Source organism: Podarcis tiliguerta (assembly GCF_965153285.1).
Source record: "Podarcis tiliguerta genome assembly, chromosome: 8".
In the NCBI taxonomy this organism is placed as follows: Eukaryota; Metazoa; Chordata; class Lepidosauria; order Squamata; family Lacertidae; genus Podarcis; species Podarcis tiliguerta.
In genome coordinates, this window is record NC_139541.1 from 78,996,824 (window position 1) to 79,008,030 (window position 11,207).

The 11,207-nt window shown below is 49.4% G+C and overlaps 1 protein-coding gene across 1 annotated transcript; it reads left to right on the forward strand.

Annotated features, from left to right (window-relative positions):
- Nucleotides 1-2,897: 2,897 nt before the first annotated feature.
- LOC310684615 (homeobox protein Nkx-2.4-like) lies at nucleotides 2,898-10,621 on the forward strand. Its single transcript, XM_083456012.1, has 2 exons — nucleotides 2,898-3,316; nucleotides 7,296-10,621. Exons 1-2 carry the CDS (start codon nucleotides 3,058-3,060, stop codon nucleotides 7,838-7,840), a joined length of 804 nt encoding a protein of 267 aa, XP_083312138.1. The 5' UTR covers nucleotides 2,898-3,057; the 3' UTR covers nucleotides 7,841-10,621.
- Nucleotides 10,622-11,207: the final 586 nt, after the last annotated feature.

Here is an 11,207-nt window from a genome sequence, read left to right on the forward strand (position 1 = left end):
CCCAGAGGTGCCCCACCGCTGGCTAAGAGGAGCTCCAAGGTTTGCAGAAGTACAGAATAAGAATGATTTAAAAAACCCAAAGGGAGGAACCCCCAAACCAGCCTAATGAGAACTGAGTGTGACTCTGGAACTTGAACTCGCTCCCACAGAAGGCAGTGATGGCCACTGATTTTGATGGCTTTAGAAGAGGATGAGAGGAATTGTAGATCTGTGGGGCAAATAGGGACCTCCTAACAACTCTTGCTCCCTTTATTAAACGGTAGTTCTGACGATTCTTTGAGGGGAGCCATGTTTAAAATGGGTGATCTTGCCGTACACACACAGTGCAGATATGGCCTTCTGAGATTCGTCTAGCTCCAAGAAAGCTCTAGCTATGTTATGTACTGAGTTGAATAGGATTCAGAATGCAGCAGTCTGATTGGTCCTTGAACAATAGGATCCAAAATGCAGCAGTCTGATTGGTCCACAGGAGCCACTCAATCCAGCTCCAGGTGGAAGTGAATCTGCAACCTGATTGGCCTACAGGGGAATCCCGGAATTAGCCAATCATGTGAGGCCCAATGTGTAAATAATGTATATAAAGCAGACATTTTGGGGGAACTTCCATTCCTCCTCACCACTATGAGCTGAATAAAGAGCATGGAATCCACTCTCGACTCCGAGTATATTTCAAGCTAGGAAGCCAACTTGTTGCATACCAAAAGCCAGCCAGCCCAGGGCCACCCGGACGAGGGTTAGCCAGGATCCATTTGATTGCAGGATTCAGATCCATATTGGGATAGAGGTCAGCAGGGGCTGCTATCAAGGACCTCTCGGCTCACGATGGGGGAAATAGACCCCAACTCACCCACAGCCTTTCCATTGCAGCTATGCTGAAGGAAACAACCTGGGGTGGGAGGCAATCTCTAGGGCTTGGCGGATCCTCAGCTCAAGTAGAGGACTGGCCCCAGAGTTATTCCTCCATAATGGATATATTCTTGCCATGGTAAGTTAGAGTCGCACAAGCACAGCACTTAATAAACCCGTGTGTGTGTGTGAGAGAGAGAGAGAGAGAAAGAAAGAAAGAAAGAAAGAAAGCGAGAGAGTGTGTTCACTGCCCTCAAACATCCCCCCAATTGAATGGAATGAGTTTGGGCTTGGCTGGGTGGGGTTTACAAAAACTTTTATAGTTGAAGTGAAAAGGGACAAGAATTGTTTAATGGTTCCTTTTTTTTGCATTTGTTTAAAAACCAATGAAAAAAGTTGTTAAAAAAATAGGGAGGGAAGAATGGTGTGTATTTAACTCCCCAGACCAACAAAAGGAAGAAAAAACCAGAAGAGAAATGTCTAAACCAATAGAGGGTTTTCAGAACTGTTTCAGAAAATTAGTCCAAAAACAGGCAAATGTGGCCGTTCATTTTACCTACAAACCTAGAACGCTAGGCTGCCACCTGACATTTTGGGCCAGCTGCAGTGGCGTAGCGTGGGGGGTGCAGGGGGGGCCGGCCGCACCGGGTGCAACATCTGGGGGGGGGGCGCTCGCACTCGCAGCTCTCTGCCCCTACCTGGCTCACTCACTCTCTCTCACTGCAGTTCTGGCTGTGCGAATCTGAGCCGAGCCGCTTGGTCGCCGCCCACTGTGGAGGGGAGGGTGCCAGGCGTGCGGTGCGGAGAGAGAGCGAGGGACTATCTGGGGGAGGGACAGTGCAGCGGGGGGGGGGGGGGGAGCGCAAATTACTTGCCTTGCCCTGGGTGCTGACAACCCACACTATGCCACTGGCCAGCTGGGCCCTTTCCCCTCACCTTCTCCTGTGAGAGGATATTTATTTGCCAGGCTCCATGTGGACTTTCAAAAAGTCCCTGGGAAAATTGATCAATATCTTAGTGCATTTCCCCGCTAATACACACCCACCCACCCTCTGTATGTCACTTTGCCAAACATACACCTTTTTGCAACGCCGTTTCCCTAAGACAATGCCTTTGCGCAGGTTATTTTCCCAAATACGTGCATTTCCACCTCCTTGTTGTCGTCGTAGTTACAGCATCTGCATTCTTAAATAGACCTTTGTGTACTGTTTTAATTCTATGAGTGTTCGATTACTTTTAATGATCACCTATTTAAAAAAAAAATTAGAGGCAGATTCTACTAATTCTACTGCTACAGCTTAAAGAATTGTGAACGTCGGTTGAAATTGTCCAATCTATCGCTGCTCCTCGGAGGACTCCAAGGCCCCGCAATTGATACAATTGTTAGCTTTGCTCAAGTCATTTGGGCTGATCCAACACCTTGTTTTCAGACCATGGGGAATACTTCCCTTCCTCTGGGGCTTCCGAGATCTCAGCAGCCATGGCCTGCTCGCAATTATGCAGTGGCGTAGCGTGGGGGGTGCAGGGGGGGCCGGCCGCACCGGGCGCAACATCTGGGGGTTAGGGTTAGGGGGCGCAAAACCACAGGTTAGGGGGCGCAAATCCACGGGTTAGGTGGCGCAAATTACTTGCCTTGCCCTGGGTGCTGACAACCCATGCTACGCCACTGCAATTATGCCAGTTTTGCAGCCATGAAGACTAGAAACTTGATTCAAAGACAAAAACGAAATCCCGCACCCAATGTACGGCCATCCGGGTAGTATGCCTGGAGACAGCATACCTCGTCGGGGACAGGTAGGCCCTACCTTTTGCCTGCAGTGATGCCAGCGAGATGTCCCAGGTTAAAGGTTCGGGAACTGAGCCTCCCCTCTCAAACCAATTCACCGCTTCCATTAACTTGGACTGTCTGCTTCTTTGCTCCTGCTGTTTGGTTAGACTCCTGGAGAGGAGGGGCTGGCTCCTTCGCCCCCACCCACCCACCCACTCCACCTCCATTGCCGTAGGTGGAGCACTTAAATCCCTGATAAGGTGCAGACTTTGAGATAAAAGGAGGAGAAGGCCCCTTGAATCACCGACTGCTGCAGAGTCCGTCTGGAAGACGGGTGGGAAAGAATAGCAGGTCAAGAGTGTGTGTGTGTGTGGGGGGGGTACCTCAGCATCCAGCTCTAAATCCTTCATCTTTTTTTGGGGGGGGGGGAATAATTCATCCACATGGAGGACCTCAAAACGTTTGCTGCGGAAGCACTGGAAGATTTTGCCCAGTTTATGCCCGGCACCCACCAGCCTCCTTTGGGGGGCTCCAGGTTCTCCATCGCCAACTGCCTGCCTCCGAATTCCATGCTGGGATGCTACTCAGGGGCATTCCCAGGCCCAGCAGAGCTGCCCGCCTACCCCCAGGAGAGCTTCAGGAACGGGGTGGCCCACGCAGAGTGGTACGCCTCTAGCACCGCGGACGGACCCTACCCTTCATGTAAGTGATATACCCTCTCAGCTACCCTTCATGTAAGTGATGTACACCAAAGTGTTGGTTGTTGTTGTTTAGTCGTTCAGTCGTGTCCGCCTCTTCGTGACCCCCTGGACCAGAGCACGCCAGGCACTCCTGTCTTCCACTGCCACCCGCAGTTTGGTCAGATTCATGTTTGTAGCTTCGAGAACAGTGTCTAACCATCTCATCCTCCGTCGTCCCCTTCTCCTTGTGCCCTCCATCTTTCCCAACATCAGGGTCTTTTCCAGTGAGTCTTCTCTTCTCATGAGGTGGCCAAAGTATTGGAGCCTCAGCTTCACGATCTGTCCTTCCAGTGAGCACTCGGGGCTGATTTCCTTAAGAATGGATGCGTTTGATCTTCTTGCAGTCCATGGGACTCTCAAGAGTCTCCTCCAGCACCATAATTCAAAAGCGTCAATTCTTCGGCGATGGTGTTGACCTTTAAAGCCCTAAACGGCCTCGGCCCAGTATACCTGAAGGAGCGTCTCCACCTCCATCGTTCTGCCCAGACACTGAGGTCCAGCTCTAATTTCCTTCTGGTGGTTCCCTCATTGTGAGAAGTAAGGTTACAGGGAACCAGGCAGAGGGCCTTCTCGGTAGTGGCACCCGCCCTGTGGAACGCCCTCCCTTCAGATGTCAAAGAGATAAACAACTACCTGACATTTAGAAGACATCTGAAGGGTAGTTTTTAATGTGTGACATTTTAATGTATTTTTAATCTTTGTTGGAAGCGTGCCTGGGGAAACCCAGCCAGATGGGCGGGGTACAAATAGTATATTATTATTATTATTATTATTATTATTATTATTATTATTATTAGCTGTCAGATGGGTTGCTGTTGTTACTTTTGCAAGCAAAATGTCTGTAGGGCAGCTTGTGTGGGGCTGTCGGCGGGCTTCTGAACTGCCAAGTGCAGAAATGTGGCGGAGTAACGCTCTCGGAGAAGGCTGCCCGTCGCACCCCTGCAGGAGTTACGAACATGAGAAGAGCCTGTAGCTGCATCAGCCCAATGGCCCACCTAGTCCAGCATTCTATTCTCGCAGTGGCCTGCTAGATGCCTGCGGGAAACCCGAGAGTGAGACCTGAGCGGGACTCTTCCCTCCAGGTATTCATTGCTGCCTCTGAGTGTGGAGCAGAGCAGAGCCATCAGCTCTAGTAGCCGTCGATAGATTTCTTCATGAATCTGTCCAATCCTCTTTTTAAAGCCATCCAAGTTTGTGGCCATCCCTGCCTCTTGTGTCGGGGAGTTCCACAGTTGAACTACGCTCTGCTTGAAGAAGGGCTTTCTTTTATCTGTCCTAAATCTTCCAGGTTCACCCTGGGCTTCCCACCTTCCAACCAGGAATGGGGCCTAGGCTCAATGTGGCAGGGAATGCCTCTTACACACTCAAAAAGTCAACCCCCTATTTTTGAAATTACAATTTGAATCCCCCTGCTACCAGAGGTTAGGGGAACCCTGCACTGGAACGGGTCTGAATGTCGGAAAGTTGTTATTATGTACGGAGGGAGTGTGATGTAGTGGTTAGACTTTTAGACCAAAGAGTCTTGGTTGCTCACTGGGTGACCTAGAAACATAGCTGTCAACTTTTCCCTTTTCTTCTGAGGAATCCTATTCGGAATAAGGGAATTTCCCTTTAAAAAAGGGAAACGTTGACAGCTATGCCTTGAAACAACATAGGAAGCTGCCTTGTACAGAGATAGACCAATGGTCTAGCTCAGTAAAGTCTACACAGGTTGGCAGCAGCAGCAGCTGCTCTCCGCAGATTCTGCTTGCAAAGCCTACACTCTAGCACTGATCTATGGCCCATCCTCTGCCTGCCACTAGCCTTCCTCGCAGGGTCGTTGTGAGGACAGAAAGCACTCTGCGCTCCTTGGAAGAAAAGTTAGGACAACCCGATAGATTACACATTACAGTGGTACTTTGAGTTACAGACGCTTCAGGTTACAGACTCCGCTAACCCAGAAATAGTACCTCGGGTTAAGAACTTCAGGATGAGAACAGAAATCGTGCGGCGTCAGCGGGAGGCCCCATTAGCTCAAGTGCTACCTCAGGTTAAGAACAGTTTCAGGTTAAGAAAAGACCTCCAGAACGAATTAAGTTCTTAACCTGAGGTACCACTGTATTGTACACAACCAAATCTTATATAATAAAATCAGACTCATTGTCCTCATGTCTATTTGTATGTAGTCAGAACAGCCCCTTTCACCACCCAAGAGGGAAGTATCAGCGGGCTTGGGGGAACCCCAGATTTGTGGGGAAACACATTAAGGGGGACTCCCCACCCCCAAATACCCAGCCCTATGACAACTGAGCATGCTCAGTGGCTTGGGATGCTGATTGTGGGTTTTGCACATGGGAAGAAACCGAATGGAGTGGAGAATTTCACTTTGGATAGCTCAGTCGGTAGAGCACGGGACTCTTAACCTCAGGGTCATGGGTTTGAGCCCCTCGTTCGGCAAAAGATTCCTGCGGGGCAGGGGGTTGTGCCACATAGCCATTGGGGTCCCTTCCAACTCTACAATCTATGAAATAAAATATATTCTTTCCCAGAAAGAACCGGGCCGGTAGAGCTACAATTCCCAGGGATATTTGGGGAAAATAATATCAGCTTTTGTCCTGGTTCCCCAGAGACATCTGGCTGGCCGCTGTGAGAACAGAATACTGGACTTGGCCTGATCCTGCAGCCAGGCTCTTCTTGTGTTCTTACCTTTTTAGTGGAAGTCCAGTATCCCTCGCATTGGAAAATGGCATCGGAGTTTTGCCGGCAGAAAACCCATTTGGCCCAGCATCCTATCCTTACAGATCCACAGTATATTCAGTGCAGTGCTTTAACTAGAGTTCCCCCAAAGAATTCTGACAACCGTAGCTCCCCTTTCATGGAGCTAAGATTTCCTTGACCTGCTGATTACAGGATTATTTGACGGAAGTCGTGCGTTTTTAAGGTGGTTGAATATGAATATATGGCGTTATCAGCACCGCATGCTAACCAGCCGAGCTAAAATGAGGACCGGGCTTTTGATCGCCGGATCAAGGGCATCACTTTTGTTGAATTAACCAAACTAAAAATCTTTCGCTCTATAAGGCACACCAGACCATAAGACGCACCTAGTTTTTGGAGGAGGAAAACAAGAAAAAAAATATTCTGAATCTCAGAAGCCAGAACAGCAAGAGGGATCGCTGTGCAGTGAAAGCAGCAATCCAATCCCTCTTGCTGTTCTGGCTTCTGGGATAGCTGCGCAGCCTGCATTCGCTCCATAAGACGCACACACATTTCCCCTTACTTTTTAGGAGGGGAAAAGTGAGTCTTCTAGAGCAAAAAATACGTAGATTTTGAAAAGTTGCACAATTAGTTGTTGTTTTGAATTTTATTGTGCTTCCTTGGTGGGTCATGCAAACCACTATTCCGAATGATGCTTTTACTGGGCATGGGTCACTGCGGATGAATTTATGGGACTAAGAAAGTGATCGTCTGAAAAAAACGAGGAACCGCTGCTTTAAATGTATAGTGTGGATCTGCAAGGATCCACATGCTACAGAGAGTCCCCCCCCCCACCCAAAAATGGGACTTTGCATTTTATTATTATTATTTTATTATTTATTTGGTTTCTATACTGCCTTCAGCTGAAGATCTCAGGTTGGTGCACAAGATAAAAAGACAGTCGTACCTTCGATTCCAAACGCCTTGGAACTCGGACGTTTCGGCTCCCGAATGCTGCAAGTCCGGAAGTGATTGTTCTGGTTTGCGAACATTCTTTTGGAACCCGAACATCTGACGGGGCTTCTTCTGATTGGCTGCAGGAGTTTCCTGCAGCCAATTAGAAGCCATGATTTGGTTTTGGAACGTTTTAGAAGTCTAACGGACTTCCGGAATGGATTCCGTTCGACTTCCAAGGTACGACTGATAATTTTTGATTCTCAATGACAGCCTGACTTGCTCTCATTCTTTCTCCTCCCCCCCCCCAGTCCCCAGGTATGTGGGGACATCGGGGTTCGGTGGAGCCGGAGCCGACTGCCTGGGCTACATTGGCGAGGTGATCAAGCCCCCCTCCTTCTTCACCGGGAACCCGTCCAAAAGGAAGCGGCGGGTGCTGTTCACCCGGGCCCAGGTTCACGAGCTGGAGAAGAGGTTCGAGCTGCAGAGGTACCTGACAGCCCCCGAGCGTGAGCACTTGGCCACCGTCACCCGCCTCACCCCCAACCAGGTGAAGATCTGGTTCCAGAACCACCGGTACAAGATGAAGAAGCAAGGCAAGCAACAGGACTCCAAGGCCGACCTGGGGCAGGAAGCACACCGAACCTGCGACAACGGCGTGGTTCCGCCACACCCAGGGGGTTACGGTTTCGCCGGGTCTCTGATGGAGGAGAAGCCCTTGTTAGGGTCTCCTTATCCCTTCCCCGGACTCGCACCCAGCACCCAGAGCTTATCCGCCAGCCCCAGTTCCAGCGCCGACTCTCAGCCCAGCACAAAGGCAGCCGAAAGCAGGCTTCCGTTCGGCAAGCCGTGGTAGCCGATGGAAGGGGAGCGAGATTGGACCATTTGATGGCATGAGAAGCCGTGCTGTGTGCCTGACAGCCCAAGCAAGCAGCTGCCTTGTCTTGTCGCACCCATAGCACCCACTGGACGGAGGCATCAGATGTGACTTGTGTGCCGTCAGGCTGGCCGCTCTGAAACCAGCTCAGATTTGCTTTTGTGCTGTGGGTTAAACCACAGAGCCTAGGACTTGCTGATCAGAAGGTCGGCAGTTCGAATCCCCACGACGGGGTGAGCTCCTGTTGCTCGGTCCCTGCTCCTGCCAACCTAGCAGTTCGAAAGCATGTCAAGTGCAAGTAGATAAATAGGTACCTCTCCGGCGGGAAGGTAAACGGCGTTTCCGTGCGCTGCTCTGGTTTCACCAGAAGCGGCTTAGTCATGCTGGCCACATGACCTGGAAGCTGTACGCCGGCTCCCTCAGCCAATAAAGCGAGATGAGCGCCGCAACCCCAGAGTCGGTCACAACTGGACCTGATGGTCAGGGGTCCCTTTACCTTTGCTTTACCAGGTCAGGGCTAGACATGGCAAGACTGGAGCCAGGGCAAAACCTGCTTGATGTCAGGAGTGAGCAAGCAGTAAATCACGCCGTGCAAGTTGGAGTGGACTCTTCCTTGACAAAAACGGGATCTGCTAGGCCTAGTAGGCAAAGCAAATTATCTCTGGCAGGTCTTGCAGTTGCCGAGACTGAAAATCCCTGCCTCCCCACAGCTGCCTAAATCTCCTCCTCTCTAGGGTTTTCACCAAGCAATCAGAGACTGCGCCTGTGTGAAGTGAACATCTCCTCCGCCCTCTTCATGCCTCTCCTGGTTCAGGGGAAAGGGGAGCTTGTCACAGCAGAAGGGGGAGAACTGGTTTTTTCACCAGCCTGACTAATCTCTGCCTCTTGCCCAACCCTCCTCTCCAGCCTTTGCTTCTGCCTCTGCTTCTGGACTGCTTTCTGCCACAGATTCTCCCTGCTCACTAAGCCCTGTTACTCCTTCAGTTTCCGACACCACTTCTTCCCAGTCTTCTCCCTTGGACCACTCATCCTTCCCCCACCACCAATCCATGGGCTCTGAGCCTTCTTCCCCCAGCTGGTTCCTCCCACCACTTCTTCACTGGATTGGTTGTAAGGAAAAAGGCAGGCAGGAGGGATGAAAGCAGGCTGAGGTTGGTAGGGCAGTTCCCCATTCACCTGAATGCAGGGGTGAGGAGTGTTTTCCACCTGGCAGGACAGATCTTTGATTGGGCCACCTCTGGTAGGTGGGCAGGACCACTCCTCTGTCAATCATCCAATACCCTAATAGTGGCAGTTGATGGACAGGTGAGCAGCCAGCGCAGCGACGTCTCCACCTGCCCCACACCTGACATCGCCTATAATAATACGGGGCATGTGGGAGTGCTCTGGGGAAGACAACATGGTGGGCCAGATTTGGCCCGCAGGCTGAGGGTTGCCCACCCCTGCTCTAACCGACCTTCACTCTGGCGCTTTTTGGCTTTTTAGACAGAAGACACCAGACTAAACATCATGAGATCATGGTGGGAAGACGAGGAGGAGCCAAGCTACCCACAGACTTAAACCAGCAAGTCCCAAACCAATTTAAACCCCGCAAAAACAAAACGAAAAAGGTTCGCTGCTTGGACCAGACACGTACTTCAGCTGCAACTCTTCAGATCAGCCAGTGCTTCCGATCGATTGGTGCTCCAGGATCGATCGCTGTAGCTTTCTTGGGAAAAGGGAAAGATCCGTCAAACGGCTTTTGCTGAGTTCTCTGCAGGCTCCCTTCTTATTGCTTTGTCAAAAGCAAATCAGCACAGATTACGGCAAGAGTGAGCGGGGGGGGAAAGTGGAATGTCAATTCTCTTTAGACCAGCCTTTGCTGGCCTGGTGTCCTCCTGGTGTCCCGCCATCTCTAACCATTGGTCATCCTGGCTGGGGCTGATGGGAGATAAATTTGCCTCTGACTGAACTACCAGGGTTTTTTTTTGGGGGGGGGGAGATAATTTGTTGTTAGGTGGTGCAAATAGCAGGTGACAGCTCAGGGCTTGCTTGTTGCGCTGTGGTGACAGAGTGCCTTAATCCGCTTTAATTGTGCAAAAATCTGCTTGAGTTTGAAAACCTCCTGGAAAAAGGGACCACCTGGGCTCACCCTTTGGGATGCTGCCTGTTTAGCAGTTGCCCAGACGTGAAACTACTTGCCGTTGTGTCCTCTGGTACAGAAAAGCATTGACGATTGCTATGCAGGAAGAAAGAAAATGTACACAACATTTAAGAGAACCCAGGAGAGACAGGGTACATTGGTGCCTTATGGCAGAGCTCTATTTCAGATCAAGCACGAATAGAACACACCTCAGGTTTCCTCTAGATATGGAACTCACCTGAGAAAACTGTAGATCACATGCAGACTAGACACATTTAAAGCCCATTCGAAGCACATTTGTTTTCCTCAAGAAATTCTGGGTATTGTAGTTTGCTAAGAGATGCTGGGAATACTAGCTCAGGGGGTGGGGTGGGGGTTAAACTACAGTGCCCAGGATTCTTTGTGGGCTGTAAATGTGCTTTAAAGGTATAGTGTCCCCTTCTTTAGATTGTCCAATTCTGTTACATTCGTTTACTATAGATGTGTTCTACATCCTGCAAGTTTTATGAATTGTACACTCTGCCAAACTATGATTAGCCTGGGGGTCTGGAAATTCCTGACCCCTGCTATAAGGTACATTACCTGTACGCATGACATTTCGTGTATGCGGCGTGTGCTCTGTATCATAAAAGCATTTTTTTCAAAAAACCAGTTATGCCTTAAAAAAAAAACACCAAGGCTAAAGATGAAACAGCGCCAGCATAAACCTGAGTGTTGCGCTGAGATAAAAGACAAGTTGTTTTTATATGATATTGTAAGACTGGGCAATGTATACGCAGCACGAACGTCATCCTGGAATATGCTATGCCAGGAACACTCTGAGCACTGTCCATTTCTCAACAAATTTGTTTGCAGTGGAGAACAATTTCTCAAGAAGCACATTCAGACACTAGTGCAGTTGTTCAAATTTTCTGGAACAAATATTCATTAACTATCGGTAGTAAGTCGTTTTTCCACCCTGAAACAGTATCCACGTTTGCTGCTATTATTTAGGGAAAGTTTTTTAATATCTCCTGCATATCCAAATTCACTTGATTTGCTCATTTATTCATCTGCTTTAAGTATATACTCTTATCAAACTGCAGGTTATTACAATAACCCTGCCAAGGTTCTTACCCATTTACAATTCATCTGTAAATATTCAATAAACCATTCCCATTCTTTTATAAAATGTTTGTTATCTTGATCTCTTATTCTTCCAGTAAGTTTCGCCATTTCTGCATA

Excerpts from the sequence above, each read along its gene's own strand:
- LOC310684615 (XM_083456012.1), top strand. The coding sequence starts at position 3,058 with ATGGAGGACCTCAAAACGTTTGCTGCGGAAGCACTGGAAGATTTTGCC. Across the intron at positions 3,317-7,295 it reads GGACGGACCCTACCCTTCAT|TCCCCAGGTATGTGGGGACA; the intron begins GTAAGTGATATA and ends CCCCCCCCCCAG.